The 27,284-nt window shown below is 40.3% G+C and overlaps 1 protein-coding gene across 1 annotated transcript in view; it reads left to right on the top strand.

Moving 5' to 3' along the window:
* The window catches only part of unc5ca (unc-5 netrin receptor Ca), a 215,972-nt gene extending 189,025 nt beyond the window's left edge, over positions 1-26,947 (top strand). Inside the window, exons 10-18 of the mRNA XM_078284992.1 lie at positions 2,960-3,177; positions 4,522-4,657; positions 5,408-5,495; positions 10,009-10,177; positions 12,790-13,023; positions 15,269-15,418; positions 16,683-16,847; positions 19,729-19,907; positions 22,523-26,947. Of these exons, the coding sequence (XP_078141118.1) occupies positions 2,960-3,177; positions 4,522-4,657; positions 5,408-5,495; positions 10,009-10,177; positions 12,790-13,023; positions 15,269-15,418; positions 16,683-16,847; positions 19,729-19,907; positions 22,523-22,685 (1,502 nt within the window). The 3' untranslated portion in view covers positions 22,686-26,947. The remainder of the gene's footprint in view (positions 1-2,959; positions 3,178-4,521; positions 4,658-5,407; positions 5,496-10,008; positions 10,178-12,789; positions 13,024-15,268; positions 15,419-16,682; positions 16,848-19,728; positions 19,908-22,522) is intronic.
* Positions 26,948-27,284: the final 337 nt, after the last annotated feature.

Here is a 27,284-nt window from a genome sequence, read left to right as displayed (position 1 = left end):
TCTCTTCATTTTGTCCTCTTTCTCTCTCTATTTCTCTTCTCATCCTCTATTTCTCTCAGCCTTTCTCCTACCCCCTCCCTCCCTCCCCCTCTCTCTCTCTCTCTCGTTCTCTCTCTCTCTCTCTCACTGGCTTTCCGTTAGTTGTTAATTAAATTTCAGCAGGGATGATTTGGCAGGAATACCCGCTGGCTTTAAGGGTAAACAGCCTGATGATAGAGCGAGAAAGAGAGAGAAAGAGAGTAATAGGTGATAGATGAGGGGGGGGGGGGTTGCTAATAAGGGATGAGGAAATTAGAATGGATGGGGTCGCGGGGAGGGAAGGATAGGATTTCAGGCCTTACGCCTGTGTGAACAAACGTTAAAACATTTCTGCACAGGTAAATATACTTTTTGCGATTCCAAACCCAATTAAATCCTGGACATTTGCTGTAGTAGTAAGCGGGAGAAAACATGATGTTCTACATTTATGTGGAACCACATTTTGTTATTTTTCTACCCTTTAATAGGGTAAGTTGTGTTAAACTAAAACAATTGTGACAAGGATAGTAAAGGCTCATCAAAACCAACTCCAGCAGTGACTGAGCTTGTACTCTTAGTGCATGTGGAGCAAATTTGGTTCTTTCATATGAGCAACATAACTTCAATGTTACCCATGTAGGATATTCTGTATATATCATTGTCAAATGTATTGTGATTACAATCAATGGCACTATAGCCTCTGTAGCCTCTCTGAGCTGTGTTTTTTCAGCATTCTTTATTTCCGTGGTCCACTACTTTGGATGCTTATCTTTCCAAGTCAACCAGGAAGAAATTACAGCAAATGTTCTGGCAGATAGAACATAAGAGCTCCCAGACTGAACCAAATTAAAGCAAAAATCAAATAATCTTTGTCAAAGCATTACATCTCATTTTACAACAAAAGATTGGTGTTGTTAACTTCTTGATTGCAAAAACGAATGCATTATTGAGAATTTCCAACAAAAAGAGTCTTTGGTCTATATTAATAATTCCAATCAAAACAAGTTCTACTGCATGTATTTACTTCAGCAGTCCTGGGAGCAATCAGAGAATGAAGTGAATGAAATCCTAGGAAAGGTAGTTGAAGTTAGTTGCACGCTCTATAGGTAAAAATAAAGGTACCAATAAACTCAGCGTTGTGACATGCACATTGATTAGCATGCTACACTAATTAGCAATCACCATGTTCTCTGGAGTTGCCCCATGGCACACTTACCTTTTCGTGATGAGCAGAGGAGGGAAAATGGGAATCTCAGCATGACTTACCTATCCACCCCCACTTAGCCGCATAATTCCCAGGTGTGTGTGTGTGTGTGTGTGTGTGTGTGTGTGTGTGTGTGTGGTATAAATTATAAATCATGCACCTGTGTATGTGTACATGTGTGTGTTTATGTGCATATAAAGTGAGCATGTTATTAGCATGCAGGGCATGTGTTTGCACATCCATGGTATACATTGTACCGGTATATGTGACTGTGTGTGTGTGTGTGTGTGTGTGTGTGTGTGTGTGTGTGCATGTGGTATACAGTGTGCCTGCTTACTGTACATGTGTGGTATAAATTATAAACCGTGCACCTGTGTATGTGTTTGCTTGCAGAACATGAAAATATCAAGGCACGGCCATGGGATATGCTGCATCATGATCATGATAGACAGGTGTTAACATGATTAGCATTAGCACACATCAGCTGTGACAACTCAAGGGCAAACACTGCATTCTGAACATCTAGTGACATGAGAGACAGACAAAGATTAAACAGTCTGTAATTAGCAGAATCCATGTGCGTTAGCCTCAAGGTAATATGTGACCCAACATACCGCTGTGTAGTGTTACGGGAAAATAAAGTCTGCAAGGTCTGTAATCTCAGTCAAAAAAAACACACAGAAAAAATAAGAAAAACAGGCACATTGAAATGAAGTGTGACATGTTGAGCATTTCAAAATAGATGATAATATGATTCAAGTGTGACAGCTTCTAATAATAAAAAACTTTATTTACATAGCACATTTCATACATTAATATGCAATGCAATGCACTTTACATCATAAATAAAAGTGCACAGATAAAAAAGTCGATAAAGATAAAAGATTAAAGACAAACACACAAATACACAAGAAGAGATTAAAAGAAAAGATAAAAAGAGATTGAAATTTAAACAGAACAGAAAAGCTAAAAGCCCCCAGAATAAATAAATAAATAAATAAAAACAGATTTAGAAGATTAAATAAATACATACATAAAAAATACAAATAAATAGCATAAATACAAGCATAACTAGATAGAAATGGTAATAAATAACTAATAATTCTTTGATTATGTGGGTGAAGTCAGAGTTGCTGTGTACAGCATTTCAACAAGCGTCTTGCTTTGTGCTCTCTAGTGCTGTAAGGCATTTGAATGGGTCAATGCCATTCTATGATTATACAATATAAATTAAATAATGCAAATTCTAGCACTCTTGAGCTTCTAAAGTATAGATTTAGATATGACCTAATAACTTATTTGTTTCTGTAACACTGTCTCTGTTGAGATGAAGTCTAAGCATCTCTATAAAAATCTATATTCTCTCTTTCTCAATGCAGCAGCCATGACCAGTCCTTGATCCGGCGCATGCCCCTATGTACCACAAGGCCCAGATAACTTATCAGCAAGCTCTCTTGTTTTTCTTCCCCTTTACCCTCTCACTGATTTTCTGACAGCTTCTTCGCCTCTGACCAATACAGCAGTCACATACTGTGTTGCAGTGTATGCTATTTATGATATAACATTAGTCTTCTTTCTCCTTCTACATCTCAGAAACTTTTTTCTTTACCCCCCTCTCCTTCTAGCTGAACATTTGACAGTTGTTCTAGACTTGACCAATGCTATTAATGATGATGATGATTCTGATACCCTTCTTTCTTCCCACATCTGCTCCCCTATCCCCCCCTTTCTCTCTAGCTGATCTTCTGACAGCTCCTCCTGACTTGACCAACGCAGCAGCCATGTACCGCGGTCCTGTGTACGCCCTCCATGACGTATCCGACAAAATCCCTATGACCAACTCTCCTCTCTTGGACCCTCTGCCCAACTTGAAGATCAAAGTCTACAACTCTTCCGGTCTGGTCACACCGCAGGACGACCTAGGAGGGGACTTCACATCTAAACTGTCTCCTAAGGTAAGGCTATATGTATCCCTTATTTAAATGTCAGTATATCCTTCATCCAAAGTCCACTTCTATGACTCTTCCAGAATCCCTTGGATAGTCTACAACACATCTAGGCTGGTCACCACAAAGGACAAAATAGAGAGGAGACTTTACTTTTAAAGTGATGGTAGAAGCCCAGTGCCTTGCATCCTGCATTAGCACTGTATGTTTGTCCAAATATTCCCTCCTGGAGTAAATTATACTGTAGAAGCATTGTGGAAAGCATTAAAACATGGGATTTCTCAATCACATAAATACAAAACCAAACACCATCAGTATACGCCCAGCTCAATTCTCCACTTTCTTCCTTCCGCCCTGTCATCTATGTGACACAGATGAAACCATTCAGTTTCATCAGAGTGCCTATCCTGAGGCAGTATGAGTGCTGAACCTGATGGATCTGGGCTCTACAAATCACTTGCACTATTTGATTTGACTGAATGTGTCCCTTTTTGCACTTGTATACTGTACAAATATGTGTACAAATTCCTATTAACCTTATTTGATATGGATATAAACTACTTAATCTTGAATATTCTAGTTTACATCTCACCACGGACATCTAAGAAGATGCAATGTAAAACAGGTCATATATTGCACCACTTACTCTAAGGTGGTGTTATTGGACTATGGTAATTCCATCCTCTTCTCACTGTCAGCTAGCTTTGCCCTGTGGCAGCACTCCCAGGCAGATGCTAACAGTTAGCTTCCCTGTAGCATCTCAATTACCTTGTATGGCCGCAAAGCAAACATAAAAATTCAAACATATCTTGCTGAACACAGTAAAATCCTGGTGGCAAAAAGAGCCTGAGGTTAAGATCAACAGAATCGCCCCAAGTGAAATGTTTTACATTGGACGACTCGCTCCTTGAACTATCACTCTTCCCTTTCAATGCTTTCCTCTACTTTGCCTCCCAGTTGACCAAGGCCCTTGGTAAAAAAAAAAATGAATAGCACGAACCTTTACGGCCAGAGGTTGGCCTAGCACAATTACGCTTCCCTATACCTCCCGGCAACCTCTGATATCAACAGAATACACCTATTGTATACTTGCCATTGTACAAGTTTGTTCTCCAACACACTGCACCTACTTTCTGTGTTCCCTGTGGGCGTAGGTCAGCAGTGCATGCATGTAAAAAGTGGAACTTCTGTGATGGAATTAGACTTCAAACTGATCCAGTCTCTGCTGAACCACGAACCTTCATATCTCCCGCACCATGGCCAATTCAGTCTGTTATAGCATAAATTGTGTTATACCCTGTTATGTTTACATCCCTGTTATTACCACACTGACTGTTATCTTGTGGTTGGTAGGTAACCCAGTCTCTACTGGACAACAGCGATACCATGAACTTCCGCAACCAGAGCTTGGCCCGAACACGAGACCCATCCTGCACTGCTCACGGATCCTTCAACAACCAGGGAGGACACCTCATTGTACCCAACTCTGGTAAATTTACTATTCTACACACACGTCTATCAATCTACCTAATCATAAATATGGTTGCTATGATGATGGAGTGACTGGGGTGATTTCTTATAGCACCCAACTTGGGTGGGTGTTACTGCATCACACAACACTCAATTCATGTAATTACAAATATGGCTAAGATCCAAGACCATTTTTGGTTTGTTCATGACTACACTGACAACAAGGGAGGTCACTCTTTTTTCCTAACTAAGGAGAATACTATTACTAATACTACTACTAATAATAATAATACTCATATTCCACCCACTGACCATTCAATAACCAGAGAAAACACCTTATAGTGCCCACCTACTACTGCACTGTCATCATACTACATAAAACTGCTTCAGGATGTTCTCAAGCTAGATTAAAAAAAAAAAAAAAAACTAGACTCATAAGTCAGGCATTGAAAGCTGTGGGCAGGGAAAAATAATGAATAATGAAACATGCTGATAGGAAGCAGCTCTCAGAAGCTGTAAAACATCGTAACACAATTCACTTGATAATATATTTAAGAGAAAAGTTTTACATGGGTTGCCTTTAATAATGATTATTCAATAATTAATCACGATGATTAATTAACTCATAATGCTTTGCCCATTCAATAATTCAGTTGTGTGTGGTGAAATTAATACATTTAATGCTGAAATTCTCTCTCTCTCTCTCTCTCTCTCTCTCTCTCTCTCCCTCCATCCTTCCATCCCTCTCCCCCCTCTCTCCCTCCTGCAGGTGTGAGCTTGCTGGTTCCAGCGGGAGCTGTTCCTCAGGGTCGAGTGTATGAGATGTATGTGACTGTGCACAGGAAGGACAGCTTGAGGTAAGTTTCTCTCTCTCTCTCCTCCAGTTTTGCTGTCTATGTCTGTCTGTCTCTCTCTCTATCTCTCTCTGCATCTCTCTCACTTTGCCTCCCTCTCTCTATCAGTCTGTCTCTTTCTCATAGTCTCTGTTTCTCTCTGCCTGTTCCCTTTTGTCTTTTTCTTTCTTTGCTTTTCTCTGGATTTTTTTCTCAATGTCTCTCTCTCTCTCTCTCTCTCCCTCCTTGTGGGGAGCGGCTTCTCTGGGTTGTTTGTAAGGCTGCACGGAGAAGGTTTCACAGTATGACATGAGCTTAGGATGCACAGCGAGGGATGAATCCCTATTATTTACACTGTGATTCTCTCCATGCACATCCTCTTTTGGTGATTCAGTCAGCAGAGATCAATTAATACCTCAGGAATCCTATATTAATGCCAGGATTAAAACTCCTACCTTAGCGTTGAGACGATTACAATTTAATATTTCACAGATTAGTGATTACCTACTTAAAAGTTTAATCTCTAATGTAATCCACAGAAATAATCAAACACAATTGTATAATGTCATTACTTTTTGTAAATTTTGTTACTTTGCCACCAACCAAATTCCTTAGAATATGCAGTTAAACAATCTATACAAATTTAGAAAATGTAATTTGATTAGTGCTATTATCAAAATGTAGAACCAATATCACCTATTGTTTTAAGATGCGTGTGAATCTTCTACTGACCATAATCTCACAAACTAAAGGATTGTTTCACTCCCCTCCGTGTTTTTGAGTGATCCAAAAAGCAATCACCCATCTTTTGAAAGCATATGCAAGCTGATTACTGTTTCCACAGTAACTGTAACAGATTAGTGGCCTTTTTGGGGATTTCTGTAATCCTGTTGCATGTACTGTAATTCTTTACTCCCAAGCCCTGTGCATGAGGGAGCTAAAGCTTTCTGTTAACACATGAGGGAGAGACGTTCTGTTCAGTTGTGTGAAACATTCCCAGCTTCAGCTTTAGTGGATTTTTTACACATCATTTGAAAGTTTACCCGGTCTTTTGTGGTGTGGGTAAATCCCATAACCCTAGGGCCTATGAAACACCTATATGGTAAATATCCAAAACCCACTGCCTGTGAAACACACACACACACACACACACACACACACATACACACACACACATACACACACACATCCCCGGACACACACATGGCAACCAATATAAAAATAACAATGTAGATTTTTTGCTGCCTGAACAGTTAACATAACATTTTAGAGATGTAAGGATTTCATTCAGCAGAATCAATATGTATCCTGATGATGTGCTTCTCAGAAAATAACAGTCAATAAAAATAAAACCCTTTTAATGTACTACACAGTTTATTTTGGAGACATGCTGCTTCTCTGCATGTCTGTCCTCTACCTTTTCCCCACTGACACAGCTGAGCCGGCGGTAAAGTCCATAGCAATTGTCAATAGTAATTTTTAAATATCTGTAGAGCCTTAAGGATTACGTTTGGGTCAAAACACCTTGTATGTATTATATATATGGATTACCCCCCCCCCCCCCCCCCCAAATGCTTCCCCCTCTGCTTCGCTCAAGTCAATAGAAGTCAGTAAGAATCAGGTCCATGGCAATGCGCTAGAGTATTTCTCAGAATTAAAAACCTCTTATCTGTCCTCTGTCCTCATCTCAGTCAATAGCTGGCTCGCAAAAATCACGCACCCACATTGACTTTACATGGAACAATTTGCAACCCAGAATCAGGTGGTTTAGCTCATTTAAGATCAAACCCACAGATGTCACTTTATTATTATGTTTTTTTTTACATTTTCTACATACTTTTCTACATATTTTTGAATTAATTCAAGAACCAAAAAAAGGGAAATCCGCACTCTCAAAAAGATATCTTGACTGATTTGTTTAACATGTTTCAAATAAAAAATATACAGATTGCCAAACTGAAAAGACAATGTTTCACCCATGGGCTTAGTCAGTTCACTCTTTTCAATTCATACAAATAAAAATGAATAACATAATAAAAATAAATACCACTATACCGAATGAAGGGTTCGTGCATTAGGTGAGACAAAAGGCGCGGTTACAGTGCGAGTCATACTGTCTGTATCTCCCAGTATGCTTCTCCTAGCTTCTCCTATCCACGTGAGTCCTTCCCGAGTCAATAATGAGCTCCAGCAACATGGAGCTTTTGAATCGATAACGCTGCTAAGGATTAGTGGCCCCCTGACATAAGGTGGGCTAAAAAAAAAAAAAAAAAAAAAAATCACTGTTATGTGTTAGACTCATCTCCTGTATCCATGTGGGCTCTTTCCCACTCAATAAATATCTTCAGCAACATGAGGCTGGAAAATGGATTACTGAATACATAGGAGAACATAGACAGTGATTTCTATAAGTATTTGCATTGCGATGTATGGTTTCCGACTTTGGCTCCATAGTCGCTGCTTTACACTTTACTAATAAATCGCTGCCTAAATACTAATGGAGTTTACTGTGTATAATCGCACATGTAGTCACTTTAACACAGCCTGGAGCCAATACATCAAACACTGCTCTGTTGCTGTACTGTAACATAGCAAGTGTATTACTAGTCCCAAACATGCCTGGAGGTGAGCTGAAAAGCAGGAAGTAGATCCTGTGACCTGGCTCCAGTGTGGATGGTCTAGTGGTAATTTATTTTCTGTTCATGTCCTGTGAGCTACTGGCTCCAGCTGCGGCCCAACTGGAGCCCTGCTCACTACAGCAGTCATCCTCTGTTTGAACCTGTGCTAGTCCGTTTTATATTGTAGTCTGTCCAGTTCTGTAGTATTTCTTCTTCTTCTTCTGTTCTGTTCTGTTCCATTCTGTTCTGTTCTGTTCTCTTCCATTCTGTTCTGTTCTGTTCTGTTCTCTTCCATTCTGTTCTTTTCTGTTCTGTTCTCTTCTCTTCCATTCTGTTCTGTTCTGTTCTGTTCTGTTCTCTTCCATTCTGTTCTGTTCTCTTCCATTCTGTTCTGTTCTGTTCTGTTCTGTTCTGTTCTGTTCCATTCTGTTCTGTTCTGTTCTGTTCTGTTCTGTTCTGTTTTGTTCTCTTCCATTCTGTTCTGTTCTGTTCTGTTCTCTTCCATTCTGTTCTGTTCTGTTCTGTTCTCTTCCATTCTGTTCTTTTCTGTTCTGTTCTGTTCTCTTCCATTCTGTTCTGTTCTGTTCTGTTCTGTTCTCTTCCATTCTGTTCTGTTCTGTTCCATTCTGTTCTGTTCTGTTCTGTTCTGTTCTGTTCTGTTTTGTTCTGTTCTGTTCTGTTCTGTTCTTTTCTGTTCTGTTCTCTTCCATTCTGTTCTGTTCTGTTCTGTTCTCTTCCATTCTGTTCTGTTCTGTTCTGATCTCTTCCATGCTGTTCTTTTCTGTTCTGTTCTGTTCTCTTCCATTCTGTTCTGTTCTGTTCTGTTCTGTTCTCTTCTGTTCCATTCTGTTCTGTTCTGTTCTGTTCTGTTTTGTTCTGTTCTGTTCTGTTCTGTTCTTTTCTGTTCTGTTCTCTTCCATTCTGTTCTGTTCTGTTCTGTTCTCTTCCATTCTGTTCTCTTCTGTTCTGTTCTGTTCTGTTCTGTTCTCTTCCATTCTGTTCTCTTCTGTTCTCTTCCATTCTGTTCTGTTCTGTTCTGTTCTCTTCCATTCTGTTCTGCTCTGTTCTGTTCTCTTCTGTTCTCTTCCATTCTGTTCTGTTCTGTTCTGTTCTATTCTGTTCTCTTCCATTCTGTTCTGTTCTGTTCTATTCTGTTCTCTTCCATTCTGTTCTGTTCTGTTCTGTTCTGTTCTCTTCCATTCTGTTCTGTTCTGTTCTGTTCTTTTCTGTTCTGTTCTCTTCCATTCTGTTCTGTTCTGTTCTGTTCTGTTCTCTTCCATTCTGTTCTGCTCTGTTCTGTTCTGTTCTCTTCTGTTCTCTTCCATTCTGTTCTGTTCTGTTCTGTTCTGTTCCGTTCCGTTCCCTTCCATGCTGTTCTTTTCTCTTCCATTCTGTTCTGTTGTGTTCTGTTGTGTTCTGTTGTGTTCTGTTGTGTTCTGTTCCATTCTGTTCTGTTCTGTTCTGTTCTGTTCTGTTCCAGCAAATTGATTAATTGTTAAACTTCAGCATTATTTCATTTACAAGAAGTTAACACAATTAGAGACTGTAGAAGATTGGCTATTTTGATGATAGTTTCACTGTTATCTCTCTACCTTCAACACATATAGGCATCGAATTCTGGACAAAATCATATCTAACAATAAAAGTATTCTCAGATTTGGGTCTGAGAGACAATATCTCATCAAATGGGTCTGTGGCCCTAATGTGTACTAAATTAGGGGTCCTTGATATGAGAATCACTGGTCTAGACTTCCACCTGCTCTCTCTATTATTAATTCTCAGATCCTCCATACATGAAGACATGAAAACATAGCAAGAGCCAGTAGTGAAATCAATACAGTCCTGTGCTCATGGTGTCCAGCCCATTACCGCTCTGCTCTACACTCCCATTTCACCTGTGTGTTATCTGTGTTCCCCAGACCCCCGGTAGAGGACATCCAGACGGTGCTGAGCCCGGTGGTGAGCTGCGGACCACCAGGAGCCCTGCTGACCAGACCAGTGATCCTCACCATCCACCACTGTGCCGACAACGACCAGGAAGACTGGCTCATACAGCTGAAGAACCAACTGGCCATGGGGGAGTGGGAGGTGAGAGCTTATCTTATGTAATTCTTTTGTGTTTGTGTGTTTTGGTTGCTATTGTTCTCTCATTTTTATTTTTTCTGAAGGGCTTTAATGTGTTGCTTTTGAATTGTGATTGTATCGCATTTTCATGTAGACTCCAGAGAGAATGGCTGTCACCTTGGTGCCAACTAATGGGGATAAACTCAAACTTAGAGCTAACTTAGAGATGTAGACACAGAGACATGCACACACATACACTACCAGTCAAAAGTTTGGACACACCTGATTGAATGGACTTGAATGTTTTTCATTATCTTAACTCCATTTTGATCTAAAGGCTTATGCTTAAATGCGTGGAATTTGTTTCCTAGACAAATACAAATAGTGAAGTTGATGCCTATGTATGAATCTCTTCCCAAAGCCTTTGCCTTTCCATCAAGGCAAAGGGCGGCTACTTTAAAGAATCTAAAATATAAGATAGTTTTGATTTGTTTAACACTTTTTTGGTCACTGCATGATTCCATTTGTGTTATTTCATAGTTTTTATGTCTTTACTGTTATTCTAAAATGTAAAAAATTGTAAAAATAAAGAAACGTGTGTGTCCAAACTTTTGACTGGTAGTGGACCGAAAAAAATACAAAAGTAGAGAAGCATGCACACACAGAGGCATCGACACAAAATAGTCACACACAAACACACCAGATTATTAATATGCATGCATGTCCAACTCACACAGCCATGTATATACACACACATATGCCCATGCACATACATACACACACACGCGCATGCACACACAAATAATATTGTCTTACACCAACAGAATTGCCCGCATCGCACATACACATACACACATACAGAGTGAGGGAGTGAGAAGAAAAGAAAGAAAGAAAGAGAGAGAGAGAGAAAGTTTGGTAAACATATAAAGCGCCTACAGGCTACTCGACAAGCAGGGGGTTGAAGACTCCTATCAGAAATAATTTGTTATGCTCCAACCGTCCTCCTCTTCTCTCATCGTTCTTCTTATGTTTCTCTCCCTCCTTCTTTCCTCCCCTCCCTCTCTCCCTCTTCTCCCAGCATGAAATCTCTACCTCAGCATTCTGTGTGTGTGTGTGTGTGTTTGTGTGCACATGTGACTGTGCAAGCATGTGTCCATGTCCGTTTCTGTGTCCGTGTGTGTGTGTGTGTGTGTGTGTGTGTGCATGTGTGTATCCCTGTGTGTATGTGTGTGTGTGGGTGTGTGTGATAAGGCTGTCTTGCAGCATCAGTGTGTCTACAAGGCCCCTGTATGCTGTCTTCTGTTGCTTATCACAGCTCAACACAATGTCTCTGCACAATTAGCCATGCATAAGATTCTGTGTGTGCGTGTCTTTGTGTGTGCATATGTGTGTGTGTGTGTGAGAGAGAGACAGAGAGTAACAGAGCGAGTGAGAGAGAGAGAGAGAGAGAGAGAGAAAGGGAGGAAAAGAAACAAGAGTGGGTGAAGAGACAAAAAAAAAAGAAAAAAGTGGAATTTCACCAGGAAGTCGATTTATTTTTCTCTTATTGCAGTAAAACATCCATTTTCCATCAGAATGTTTCCCCCCAAAACCGGGAGAGGAAGGTAATTGAATTCCCCTCACATCAGGGGGGAGCAGCCATGGTTGTGATTACCAGTAATAACAGATTCATACCATATTGCTCTCCTACCATTTCGTATTGATTCAACTCATCTATGGGAACACAACTCCACATGAACTGTGATTCAAAACTCAATATTTGTATCACGCGTGTGGGTGACACAGATACATAGCACACACACATTTGCATGCACATCCACACGCAAGGGCACACGCGCGCACGCACATAATCACACACAGTCACACACACACATACAAACACACACATGCACAACTAATTGGAAATTCAATACTCATATAAAAAGATCGCAGTGTGTTTGTGCATCCTCCCACAACCCAGAGAACCATATAGATTTGCCATAACTCAGGCTGTGACAGAGAGCTGGAAAAGATATGAGCAACAGCTCACAGATAATCAGAGTGAAATTGAACACACTTCACAGACAAGCACGGTACAACAGCTCCGAACAAGTGCCGTCTATCCCCTAATGGAAACCTTGATTTACTTTATAAGTCAGATGTACAGACAGAATTACATTTGAATTTCAGTTCGGTGTCTGGTAGCTTAAAGTTAGATGAAACAATGAATCCATACTCTGGTGAATCTAAAATGCAGCAAATGGTTTTCCTAAGATAAATTACCAGACTAACAATAGGAATCACACAGTGTTCATTATCTTATTGAAGAGAACCCAAAGCCAAAATGATTAAAAACTCAACATTCTCAGTCGGCCTTTCTGTTGCTAAACAACAATTATTTATACTTAGCACTGCTCTACACCCATCAGCGCTGCCATTGTACTGAAAAATGCCTGTCTGTAGCAACAGAGGAATGCACCAATTACAAAACACACGACGCTGCTAACTGAGGCTTTTTTGCATTAGTGAAAAAGGCTTCAAAGAGAAGTCCAGTTGCGGTAAGTAAACAGGCAGAATATGGCTTGGCATGCCACATACTGACAAAACTCTGTGTGTGTGTGTGTGTGTGTGTGTGTGTGTGTGTATGATTCCTACAGGACGTGGTGGTAGTGGGAGAGGAGAACTTCACCACCCCCTGCTACGTGCAGATGGACTCGGAGGCATGCCACATCCTAACAGAGACCCTGGGGACTTACTGCCTGGTGGGCCAGTCGGTCAGCAAGGCAGCCGCCAAGAGGCTCAAACTGGCCGTTTTTGGACCCGTCTCCTGTACAACACTGGACTATCACATCAGGGTCTATTGTCTGGATGACACACAGGATGCACTCAAGGTAAAAGGTTGCACCTAAAAGAATCGCACCTGAAATAGTTTTGGTTGGGTTGCTTTTAAATGGAGAGTCAGTCCGCTAAATTAATTAATATATACACATACACGCACACACACAGACACACACACACACACACGAGGGGTGTATGACATTTTCAACTGCGTGCCTTGTTGCATTATTGCTTTATGGTGCTATGAGGGGTTTGATTCTCACTTGGACCACCCATAATAACGTTCTTCCCTTTTAATTTGCATTTGAAATAATAATTTCCATAGCTTGATAGTCGTTAACAATAAAGTGAGCATTATGTATTAAAGAAGAATATTGTTGCAGTCCATTCTTGGGAGTTTCTGTCTTCCTACAACATGGAATTCTTCTTCTTCTCTCACACAAGTTTGCCTTTTTTGACCAAGCAACCCTATTCCAGAAAAGGTTGTTTAGCTGTGCCGGCACACTATCACAAAAAGATATTATTCCTTGAATAGAAATGATAATCTCACTAGAGTCATAAATAGAAGTTTCTTCACCGCTAGTCTTCTGGAAATGAGGCGAGGAGCGGTAAACAAAAGGGGTCAAGCAATGTCAAAATAGCGGATGCTTTAGAATTTAAACAAATTCAAAGCACTGGAGGGACCATCTGATATGGGAGATTAACATTGGTAATTTATGCTAGCAATGGTAAGTCAAGTGTCAGTGCGGCACACGTGCACGTGCACGCACACATACACAAGCAGGAGCCCACACTCAGTTTGAACATTTCAAATAAGCGATTGTAGTTGGACAACAAAGTTCAGAGGTTGACTTTTTAATGATGGAGACTTTGTGTAGTATAATTGATCGGCTGGTGTTTCAAAGGGAAAGTGTGCTGTATGTCTACAGTAGAGCTGCTGCGTAGGAAGATGATGGGGAGGAGGAATTGATTATTTTACAAAGGTTGTGGGAGGCATCAGAAGACATACTGATAACTTATTCTTCCAAAAATAACTGTGTGTGTGTGTGTGTGTGTTCATTCATTTGTGTATGCACACGTGTGTATGTAAATGTAATGTAAATGTGAACGTGAAATGTAAATGTGTTCATGTTTGTGTGTGTACCAATGTGTGTGAGCATACCACTTGGTGTGCTTGTGTGTCTGTAAGCCATAGTTATTTCCTTAGCACCCTTGTGGTGCGGGCTTAGTTGATATACAGTAGTCAATTTAAAAAGGATGAGCAAAAATCCCCACAGGACTCCCTCTGCAATGTATTATTGAAACAACTGCAGCAAAGTAAAAAGTGCTGCTTCCTTTGGTATGTAATATGGACAAGGATATCAAATGGACAGTATCAGTTGTACATCAACTGAATTTGTTTTCCTATGATGATATCTAAGATACTAAATTAATAAAGCAAAAACCCAGATTAAGCGTGGTACATCGTCTGAAATTGAAGCTGAACTGAGTGAAGATGCTAGTTACAGAATTTTTTAAAACCATGGAAAACAGAGCACAAGGAAAATAAGTCTGATGGTTCTCTTGCCGTGTTAGTGGAATGAAAAAGTGTAACGGAAAAGAAAAGAAGGGCCCCCAAAATCCACTCTGCATCACTGTTCTTATGTTTTGGAATTGGTGGCTTTGTACAGTATATTGTCTTTGTGTGTTGTATTGTATTTATTTATTGTGTTGTGTCACATTTTAACCAACCTGTGAAGCCAAAAGACAAATTTCCACTGCGGTGGACAATAAGGTTCAATTCTATTCTTCTATTCTATTCTATTCTAAAATCTTGGATACAGAGAGTTTTTATCATTTTGCAGTATATCAGTTTCATTAGGATTATCACTCAATTAAGTGATCTTCCAATGTCAATAGAAGCTATTAGATTTTTACTGTCTTGTATCCAAGGTGTGCTGCATTTCCCTGCATCTCATAACAGCAGTATGCTGACTGATGGTGCATTACTAATCAATGTTTTTTATTGAAGCGGCTCATTGTGTCTCTTTAGTTTAACACAATTAGCATAGCCGCTTGGCTTTGCTTACATCTGTGGCACATCATTTTACATGAAAGCGGAGATGCTGTAGGGGAAATGGATGTAAGAGGACTTCTACAATGGCTACTGCTGTGTGGAAAATAAGGGGCTCGAGGCATTCCAAAATGTGATGGTGATGTCTCAAAATTGAGCAAAAGGAAACATAGGGGGGAAAAATACTTTGAAGTTTGAGTTGTTAACAGTTCATGTTGTTGTTTCTTTGTGGGGTTTTCATGCAGGAGGTTCTTCAGATGGAGACCCAGATGGGAGGGAAGCTTCTGGATGAGCCAAAGACTCTGAACTTTAAAGACAGCACACACAATCTGAGACTGTCCATCCACGACGTACCACACACACACTGGAAGAGCAAACTGATCGCTAAGTATCAGGTGAGATGCAGACACACACACACACACACACACACACACACACACCCCTAAAGACACTTCACAAATTACTAGTTACAAGTTACACAATGCTGCACACTCATTAAAATTCCAACACAAGCCGGTCCATTCCACTCTTAATAGCAGCTGATCTTTAGAAACAACATCACAGTCAATAATACCACTGATTAAGCCACACTCAGGAGAGACTTTGACAAGAGCTTTTTGTGAACATGCTTATTTTAAAGGTGTGTTTAAGGTCTGTATCCTGTCTGCAACAATTTCCTCCATTGCCAGTGTGCTCTACCAGGTGTGGAGTGGAGAATTCTTGTTGTAAAACTAGTGTATATGGATGTGTTTGTCTTTTAATATAGCAGTAACACCCAAGAGGGCTTTCTTTACTGTGATTATGGGTACAGTGGGTACAGCGGTGTACAAGGCACAGCCAAGTACAGTTTGCATTACCATTGTCCCCGTAATCACTGTGAAGAACACTCTCTGGGGTATTGTGGCTGTTACAAAATGATTACCAAAGTATTCTTGAAAACGAATGTACTGTATGTACCATAGACTTGACGAGACTAGAATTTTAATTGCTTGAGACTTGACTCGACGCATGAAGAGAATACTTGAGACTTGACTTGACTTGGATTCTGCTGACTTGGGACTTGACTTTGACTTGTACTTTGATGACTTGAAAAGGTTTCTAAAGTCTTGACAAAAGATCTTGTGTTTGTGTAAATGACTTAGACTGACAGTGATGAGATTTGTTCCACCAGACGACTGAATTTAAATTCTGTTTTCTGAATTTGTTTGGAATGACTGAATTTATTGAAGTTGAAACTGATTATAGAAATCAAACTCATGATGCTCTTTCCAATTTTTTATGCTATTAAAACCATATTGCATTGAAACGTCCTAGATATTTTGTTTTCTTAAAGATATTAAATTGATACTTGACTCTTGATTTGTTCAGACTTGACTTGGTGTTCTACATTTAGACTTGGGACTTGACTTGAGACTTGTGCCTCAAGACTTGAGACTGACCTGGGACTCGAGAAAAGTTGACTCGGTCACATGTACGTAAGAGTAACGGCAGAAAGCAAGAAATATCGCTCAGCAGCTCTCTAGTTACAACAAGAGCATAGCATAGCAACCAGTCATTATCAGAATTATCGGCACAGATGGAAGACGTCTTTGACCAATCGGATTGCTTGCCTGCGGCTACGCGTCATAGAAACACGCATATCCTTTGTGCATTTTCCAGGAGATCCCGTTCTACCAGGTGTGGAGCGGCAGCCAGCGGACTCTCCACTGCACCTTCACCCTGGAGAGACTGAGCTCAGCCACCACAGAGATCAGCTGTAAACTGTGCGTACGACAGGTGGAAGGAGAGGGGCAGATCTTTCAGCTCAGCAACACGCTGGAGGAGGTGAGGTCATCGACATCCGCGTCGCGCACAGGAAAACCGACACACGCTGTTTACTGGCTATCGGCCGTACATCCGAGAGGAGTGTGGAAGACAAATTTAACTCACACTGAGGTAGAGGGTATACACACAGAAGGACAAAAAAGACATGCAGAAAAGAGATGAACACAGGCAGATGGACATGCATGCAGATTCATGCATTAACACACACACACTCGTTCTACATTCTTCTACTTGCTTCTACATTCCACTACGAAAGGTCTTAAAGTCACTAAGTTTTTCTCTAGCTCTCAGACAGTCAGGGTTCCTGCTATGGTTCTGTGACTCTGTTCAATCATTCATACTGGGGCTAGAGGTCACATAACACGACTGGAATAACTGGTCTTTGATTTAGCTGGGCCATGTTACCACAAAGTCACCCCGCGGGTGTCTGCGTGTGTGTGTACGAACGCTTTTCGGTCGGAGGTCAGACAGTTCTTCTGGAATATCACTGCTTTGAATTCTCCCTTGGTGTCATGAGTGATAGCGTTGCTCATCAGAATTTTCTTTAACCCTTACTTAACTAGGAAAAGTGACTAAGAGGAATAGATTCTTTACTGCATACAGGGGAGCGGTTGCAGGAGCAGGATGGAAGGAACGCTGTACACTCACCCACCGTTGGCCGCTGAGCAGAGTGAGAAGGAGAATCGCTAACGTTTGAAAAGTTTGCAACCCTCGGAAAACTTTCTGTTGGCATTCATCAGAGTTTTACTTAAGTTTCAGGAGGAGATCTAATTTACTGAACTGCTCCATCCTGATGAAAAACCCCTCTGCCTTTAATCTCCTGTTTGCCAAAGAAGACAATCCTGATCCTTCCCCATTTCTTATTATCCGATCACATTACCTCCATTTAATATATAAGCCCTCACTTACCTCTTTCCCTTGTTCCGCTCGCCTCGGCCATCCCGCCACCAGCCTTATGTCCTCCCGTGGCATTATTCAGGGTTTTGTAGGGGGATGCACAACATTATTCTCCAACCGAGAGCTGACATCTCCTCACTGCATCAGACAAGACAAAGATGAGTTTCCATTCACACAAGCAATCCATTAGCCTTCTCCGCTCTTGACCTCAGCTGAGGAAGAAGCTCAGAGTAATTAATTTCACTATAGCAAAAGTGGTGGTAAGTAGGTACATTTTCTCTCATGTTTTATCCAAAAATCTATACTTACCAATGAGGAGGCACTGTATTTGTATGAACAAGGGTATGACATCTCCCATCAACACCCACTCCTAAACTGCCCTCTGCCCTTTTTGGGCAAGCTGTGCATCCAGTTGAATAAGTTGTAAGGATACAGCTTTGTGTCTTGGCTCATAAAGTTGTTAAATTGGCTGAATCATACAATGGGAGCCATGGTAGAAATCCTCCATGCTGAATTTCTCATGCACTGGTACTGCAGCAGCCACTGCAAAGTCTTCTTTCTTGAATAATATACACTAAATAAAAAAAATTGACTCAAAACTAAACCAACCTGTAGTCAGATCATGCCTTATGCCTTCTGATGACTAAAAATAGAACAAAATACAACTCTCCAAACAGTTCGTCTTGGCAGCAGTTGTGCAGCGAGCATGCAGTAAAAATTGAGACTTCGACTTCTATTTGGGCAATGCCAGTTTTATCACAAAATTAAATATTTTGTTAGATAATCCATTTTAAAAAGGCAACATCTAGTCTTACAAAATAATTACCGTAATCACATGGGATGGTTTGGCTAGTATGGTAATAAAGAGCTGAATAGCTAAAGGAATATTCAGTGAATCTCTTTGTGTATGCATTAAATAAAATGCTGTAGACTTAAAGACTTAAAACACCCCCAACCAGCCTGCCGTCTTCTGTATATTGAATAATGTACCACAGGTCTGAAGCATTTATTATTTCAGGAGAAAAATAGAGATGTCCCTTTGCATCAATCATTCAATCTCCAACAGCAGAGAGCTTTCTGCTGTAAATTGAGGCTAAGTAGACGCTGTAAATAGTAATCATTTACATCAACAGTGGCAGTTGTTGTTTCCCTCTGCCAAGCCACATTCATTAGACTGCTGCCTCCTTTCAGCCCAGGAGTGGTAGATTAATGGGATGAAGGTTTAGGGATATTAAGAGAGACAGAGAGAAAAGAGACCGGGACTAACAGATAGACAGGGAGCGAGGAGGATAGAGAGAGAGAAAGTGTTTGGAAGCAGATCTTTGTGTGTGTTGCACTCTTGTATTAATTAGGAAACCCATCTGTAATTGGTCACAACAGCAGGCAAGCAGCAGAGAGGAAAGCAGGAATCATGGGAAGATCTCTGCCAGAAAGAAATAGATCATGTCCAAGCAGAAATGAAAAAGTATGCAGAGACGATCATTATCAAAAGTGCCCATTGTATATATATATATCTTTGTGTCAGATAGGAATTTATTGATTTAACCTCACCATGTCACCACATGGATATATATTATAGTCCATATTTCATTTTAAATTGAGCAAGTTGTCAGAGCAGAATATACTGTAGTTGCATGCTCTCAACCCTTAATGCATTCTGGCAGATGGTCCAAGTCCATCCCTAGATACTTTTTCTCCTCTGTCTCTCCTACAAGAGCTGCAGTATACCGAACTGACGATAATCTATAGAATCCTAATTTCTCCATGAACTAAACGATTCAGAAATTGGGAATAAATAGTCATTTTTCCCTTTACACACCCATGTATTTTGGCATTTTAAAATGACTTTGGCATAGTCTGTCGGTCATAAACACTTAGTAGATGAAGGTGGCCAAAATGAAAGCGAAATTGAAAAGTGAGACGCAAGGTTTTTGCTGTACAGCGCTGTATGAAATAACTCATTTCTGCTTTTTTGTCTTTCCAGGAGGTCCAGTGCATAGACACGTCCCTGATGGACCCAGCCAGTAGCATCACTACCTTAGTGGGGCCCAATGCCTTCCGCATTCCGTTGTCCATCAGACAGAAGCTGTGTGGCAGTCTGGATGCACCGCAGACCAGAGGCAATGACTGGAGGATGCTGGCCCACAAACTCAACCTTGACAGGTGTGGAAATACACACACAGAAACAGACACAGGCACACATACACACACACACACACCTTTATCATTTATTTACTGCAGAACTAGTGCTTCCCTCAGGCTTTTTCCTTGGTGAGGTGGAAAGGCCTCTGAAACAGCATTTAGTCTGGAACTAAACTGAAACTGAAGTGGGATGGCAGCTCGTCTGGGTCGCCTGCCGCGCCTCTTCAGTGACAGGGGAAAGACTGAGTACAGCTCTGTTTATTCAAACCTCTGACTTGACTCCTGGCAAACAAACTCCACTGGGACAGATGGGGAGACACCACAAGGATGGGAACAGCCAGTTCCATAGAGACTACTGAAAGTTTGTTTGTTTTTATCTCTGTGGGAGGAACAGATACCATCGCACATACACATAAACACAGAGATACAATGGAATCGCTATTTGCAGTAGCGCCTTGTTCATCCGAACACCAGACTTCTGAGCAGAAATCCACAGTCTTGTCAATGAACAAATCTGAGCTCAAAATTAAACTGCACAAAGAATAATTGTGTATGCATGGTTTCAACACATTTCAGTGTTTTGAACCTGCATTCCTGAAGAGTCTGAACAAAATGTATTCTGCTAAAGTCACAGGAACCTAAACAGTAAAGACGCCTTCTGACTTATGAGCAACATCCTCAGTTTACACACACACACACATATACATATATATTCAGTCCAGAGGCTCATCTTCCAGCATCTACTGAAACAGAGGCAGATACAAAGATGGATAATTGGGCACAGTGCGTCGCATTTGTCCCAATGGGAAGCTCATGACATAGTCTGGTAATGCGTGCACCAAATACTTATGACAAGTGGGCGAAAAATGGGCAGGTAGGTAGATTGTTGTTTACTTTCACATTTCCTCTCCAGTTCACAAGGAGGATGATAAAAAGAAACACCATCTCCCATCATCTCTTCTCTTAAAACTGCCACATCATGACTGCCTGGCTTCAAATTATGACTCCGGTTTTGCCATCACACCCTAACACTGTCTTAGCCTTTTAGCTTTACTGTTAGCTGATATCTGGTAAGACATGCAAAGACACACACACACACACACACACACACACACACACACACACACACACACACACAATGAAGAAATGACAGAGGTGGATCTCAGCTATTGAGTTCACTTCCCAGCAGGATACTGTTGATCACATACTGCAGAGAGATAGAGACTGAGACACAGAGAGAGAGAGGTGAGAGAGAGAGAGAGAGAGAGAGAGAGAGAGAGAGAGAGAGACAGGGGAAGAATGGAAGGAAGAAAGAAAAGAAAACACTCTTATTAAGTGTTTTGAACAAGAGACACATGGGTACAGTTTATAGAGAAAATAAGAAAAAAGCAAGAAAGACACTGAGAAGGAGCGCGGTGACGTCCATGTCTCTTATTATGTTGAAACAATACCAGCAGTACACAGTCACAGGATTTACAAAGGAACAGAAAATCAGGTTTTTACCCCATGGGGCCTAAATCTGTTTTTTCCACTTTAAAGGCTGCAATGAGAAGATCAGATCTTTGTCACAAATGGTTTCAAAGTGAGAATTGTTTCTGCTCCTGTTAGTGTGTACAGTGACTAAAAAACGATTCTCCTTGTTGACTTTTTTGTACATTTTTTGGGCTGCAACAGGATTTCGAACGGCATTTATCCTAGATGTTTTTTTGTTTTTTTGTGTCTTAAATTTAGGCAGTAATCTCTTCACTCCAAGTGTACAGTCCACAACAGGATTTCAAAATGCAGTAGTAAGCTCTTTATTCCAAGTGTACATATAATTCCAAAAGTTAAAACAAGTATATTCACTCTCCTTGTTTCATTTGCGCTAACGTCCCTCACTCTTACCATTTAATGCCATTCTGCACATTTAAATGGGATTTTAGGGTGTAAGTTAGACTCCAGCAGAACACAGAGTTACTGGGTGAACTTTGTGGTTTAGGAATGGATAGTATTCAGCTTCCTGAAGATTCAGAACAGAAGAGAAAGTAGATAAATTGTCAGCCTACTACTGTATTTCAGTCAGGACAACTCACATATTGATATTAATACGTTTATTAATGGTTATGACAGAGCAATAGGTTTGGTTTTGGCGGAGTAGATCTGCTTTTATGGCTTGCTGCTGCTCATGCAAAGACTTAGACATGGAAAGTGCAAATGGTGCACCTTTCACCCTTTCCATTAGACTTTCGAGTGAAAAGAAAAGAAAGGAGTACTTTGTGTTAGATTTCAGGCAATTTAGAAGAAAAAATGCACAAAAAGTCAACGGGGTGGGGGGTCATTTCAATATTTTTTTTGAAGAGTATAATCATCAAACTAAGGATCATGATCTTGTAGACAGAAACAGAGAGATACTGACATGTTTACAGCTAGACTCAAACTCGCAAATAGTCACTTTATGGCAGAGCAATTTAGTTATTTGTTCAGCTATATTCACTATTATGTATTATAATGTAATAACCTCAATCTTTTTCAAATTTTCCAAATACGCTGTTCTGAAAATGTACATCCCAGATGACAGAGCTGGTTATGCTGGTTATACTCCAACATTTACCACATGTTTCTCCCTCCCTCCCTCCCTCCCTCGTTTGTTTCTCCAGGTATCTGAACTACTTTGCCACCAAGTCCAGTCCGACAGGCGTGATCCTGGATCTGTGGGAGGCGCAGCACTTCCCCGACGGAGACCTGAACGAACTGGCCGCTGTGCTGGAAGAGATGGGTCGCCACGACGGCAACCTCGCCTCCATGACGACGGAACACTGACAAAGCAACGTGGTTACCGTGACAATGACAGAACTCTGGAGACGATGACGAGTGAATTCCATACGGTTGATGCAGCAGCGAGGGCAAAAGAGTTTGATATGAGGAAAAGAAAAGTTGTCGCCATGGTGATTGAGAACCGGTGAAATACCGTGGTAATCATGCTGGCGTGGTAACAAACAGAACAAGAAGACAGCAGTAGCAGGAGAGACTGTGTGAGAACTGTGTGTTTGTGTGTGTGTGTGTGTGTGTGTGTGTGTGTGTGAGTGCATGTGTGTGTGTGTGTGTGTGTGTGTGATGTTACAGTGTCACATGTGTCTGAAGGAGCGATAACCCTACCTGCCACACAAACACAGTCGATCAGGAACAAACAAAACATACACACGCCTAAAAAAAAAGGACCTTGTCTAGTGTAACGCCAGTTGTTCTCTTTGCTGTTATTTTATACCGAACAGAAAAAGAAGAGAAAAAGAGAGAACGATAGAGGTACTGACCTTGAGAACCTCTACAGGAATGGAACAGAATCATAAGGAAGGAGAAAGGAGCTAAACTGATTACAGAAGAGCGGGAGAGGGTGAACTGAGGGAAAAGAAGATGAGCGAGAGAGAAGATGAGCCTCTTTAGGAAGAGGAGAATAAAAACAGAGAGAAGCTAAACTGATTACAAAAGAGAGGGAAGAGATAAAGTGATGGAAGAATCAGCAGGTGATCATCGGTACGAGCAGAATGGAAAACGGAGAGAGGAGAGGGGAGATAAAAGAAGTGATCCTCTCCTCTCCTGTGAGCCTTGGCTGTACGTGTTTGCCAGTACAGTTTGTTGTCTTTATATCGTTTCCTAGGGAACGCTCTATATGTATTCTGCTGTCCATATGTGTGGATCATTTCCTGCTAACAGAATTTGCTACACAGTGACTGTCAATCAACGGCCCTGACCAGAAACAAGCCCAAGGGAACAGTTTCCACTTTTTGGCCGAGCTGCGACGTTAAAAACCACTATATCTTCGAAGTCAGTGATTCATTTTTTTCTGTATCCATCTTAAGGTTAAGGTGTAGGCAAAGGTTATCAGTGAAGTTAAAGATGGGGTTAGATTAAGTTTCTACATCGCAGCTATACCAAAAAGTGGAAACCCTAAGCTTAGCCGTCTCTCCAGGTAATCGCATGACAGACTTAAAACTTGAGAAACGCAGCCAGAGGTTTGACTTGTTGTTCCTCAGAATCAACATGAAACCTGAAGTAAAAACAGTTTTCAGTGGCGTAAGGTTGTGACAGAATTGTGAAATTGGCTGTTTTGCTGTGTATTTATGAAATTTGCACTTACGATCAAGAGATAAGTATCAGACTGTCAGCTATTGATTCTCATGTATATTTTACTCTAATGGAATCAATATTTGACCATTTCAGTTTGTTTTTTTCATATATAGGCTATATATTTATCTTCTGATCAGGAAAGCAAATTTCTCATAAGCATACAGCAAAAAAAGAACCAATTTGCACTTGTCCTGTACTGGAGGTTTCACACCAAGCCATTGTAAAGCAAGGCAGCAAAGATGATCTTGAAGCTGCAGATGTATCCATTGCAGAAGTCCCCAGTGTTAACGTGCTCACCGCACTGCCGCTGCTGCTCTGTTGTTCCTCCCTGGAGAGGAATTGTTTGGCCAATGCTGCAGAGCTGATGCAGGACAGATGCAGGGTGGGGGACCTCTTGCCACGGCTACGATCGTAAGACGCGTCTTGGTAACCGGCCCTCAAATCCAGGAGTCTCCGTGAAAGACTGCGGTCTAAGTTAGGGATTGTTTCTTGACAGGGCCCAACTCAGAGAAAAGAGAGAGGAAGCAAAAAGGGACAAACTAGAAATTAAAGTGTGATAAATACAGTAGTGTAGGAATTATGTGATAGTGAATCAAAAATACATCTGATATCATTCATTACCGCTAAATGTACCCAATAAACTGACTTTATCAATCATATTTTAATTTTCTACAATATATATACATACATATATATACAGTATATATATATTTATTTCATATTTTTGGTGTCCCATCATCGTAGGATGTTGGTATCAGCCCTATATTGTGTCATCTGCCCTAAGCCTTCATGTGATTTCATTTGTGATCACCACCACTTTGCTGGTCACTAGCGCCATCCAGTGGCCTTTCAAGAATCACAGCATTTACAATTTCGATTGTCTGAAATGTGTAAATACATGATTATCGTGTTCATCCTAATGACATTGTATTACCATGATATATTTTTTTTTTTGTTCAGTGATCATTATTGTGTTATTTACATTAATATTATTTTACCATTTTTATGTTTCTTATAGGTGTGGACTGTATGGAAAACAAAAAATAACATGTAACATATCAGTTAGTTGCCCTTTATCTGAATAGACCCCTAATAGATGTTTAAACAATGTTCTGTCAGCAACTAACATTCCAACACTGGTGTATTTGTTGAAAAAGTTGCATTCGATAACTAAAACGTCTAGACAACAACTAATGGGGCCTATGTAAAATGAAGTGTAACATATTTGTGTTTTGCAGAACAACATTGTGAATCAACACTGGCTGTTCAATTCGTACAACTCATATGTATGCAATGGGTGGGGTCAACAGAGAATAGTTAGCCTAACGCTGCTGTCTGATGGAAATCTCATAGCTCCAAAAAAAAAAGCCAGCTTTGTGGGAATGAAGTAAAAACAAACAGCCTTATTTTCAGTGGGTTTTTGAATAGGTGTCATGGGCTGTCTGGGCTCATGAAATGTATTCAGAATGTAAAGAACAACATGGACATTCAGTTTAAGTGGAAAAACAAAAAAAAAGTAAACTACTCAAGAACTGGAGTTACGATGTTTTCTTGTGACAGCTATGAGTATACAACGTCTGGAAGAAGCTGTAGTGTGTAATGTTGCCATCATTAAAACAGACTGTTTCTGCTCTGAACTATGGAGAGACGCCATATGAAACTGAACTGACATCAGGTATGTAGAGGAGATACCGAGGAGGATATTATGAAGAAAACAAAGCAGGCAAAGGCTGAGTTTATACAGGTACAAAAGGTCAGATCTTTACCTGGTCTCATCTTCATGTGGCTGTCTATAGAGGGGGAAACCTTGAAAAATTGATTTTTCACATTGATTTTTCTGTCTTTGTTTAGACAGCCAGAAGTGTGCAAGTTAAAAATATCAGATCTCTTGTACCGGTGCAAAACCAGACATATAGTAGACACGGAGGCCTCAAGTATGTACATTTTAATTTTGGACAGCCTTATTAACCAAATTATAAAGGTTCATGGTTAAATGAGTGGATATTTTGTATATTTTCAAATGTACTCTTTATCAACGTATCAATGTAACTGATATAACTGCTGATATCAGATGTGGGAATCAAAAGGAAGAGTCGGATTCTAATTTTGTGAGGATAAAAGCCTAAAACATCAAGTCATCAATATACTTTGTTTCACATGAAAACGTGAACTTAAAGGTCATAACAGTGTCTCCAGACAATGTGATGCGATCATCGACATCTCCAGTTAACGGCAGGATTTACAGGCATAAAGGCATTTTTAACTCTTTGTAGCAATCTGATTTCCTCTGAAGAATTGTGTGCGAGCAAGCAAAGGGTTAAAAAAAAAAAAATGTAAGTTACCAATTCCTGTGTGACTGCACCCATCCTTGCCATGGTCTACATTTTACCAGCGCGATTTATGTCGAAGGAGTGGGCTGAAAAAGGGAGTTTTTATACGAGCGGAGCGCATGTAGGCCTCAAGGGGAACATTCAGACAGAGTGTGACATGAAAGACGAGAAAGTAGTGTGTTAAGATATCAAAGTATGTAAAAAAAAAAAAAAAAAATTCTATCCACAGTATGTACAGTTGTGTACTGTCAGCTATATTTGGCAAATTTCAGAATATGGAAAAAAAAGAGCAGTACAGTTAGATACTAGTTTGTATGTTTCAAGTTTTTATTTAAGTTTCTTTCTTTTTTTGTAAAAGCAGTGTCTACTATGCAAACTTGGCATTGGTTATCATGATAGAAGTCTATAACTAGAGCTGTGCTTGTAAGTGCATTTTTATTTTACTATCAGGGGTGATTTTATTTGATTAGTGTGGGGTAGTATTGGTCCATTTTAGCTAATTCTGGCACGCTTCATGAATCTTGCTCAATCTTGCAGAATGCTCGCCTCTCTATCTCCTCTAATTGTTTTCTGTACAAAGTGTAAGAAAGAATTTTTAAGACAATTAATAAATTATATTTATAAGCAACGCTGAAAATGTGTGATGCTGTTGTTGTTATTTCTGTAGATTTACTTTCACATAATAATAGTTGTGAAGGAAGGTTAACTCACATTTCATTACGGCTTCTCAATGTACTAAGCATGCTGTCCGTTAAAAATACAGCATGTCTTGGTAGTGGGTGAAGGTGATTTACACAACAGTCAAAAGTTTGGACACACCTGATGAATGTTCTATGGTTTTCATTATCTTAAAGCCATTCGGATCTAAAGGCTTGTGCTTAAAAGCTTGAAATTAGTTTTTTAGACAAATATAAATAGTGAAGTTGATGCCTATGTATGAATTTCTTTCCAAAGCCTACTTTAA

The sequence above is a fragment of the Centroberyx gerrardi genome, chromosome 8, assembly GCF_048128805.1.
Source record: "Centroberyx gerrardi isolate f3 chromosome 8, fCenGer3.hap1.cur.20231027, whole genome shotgun sequence".
Taxonomy (NCBI): domain Eukaryota; kingdom Metazoa; phylum Chordata; class Actinopteri; order Beryciformes; family Berycidae; genus Centroberyx; species Centroberyx gerrardi.
Note: the sequence above shows the minus strand (reverse complement) of the source record. Positions and strands in the feature narration are given on the sequence as shown.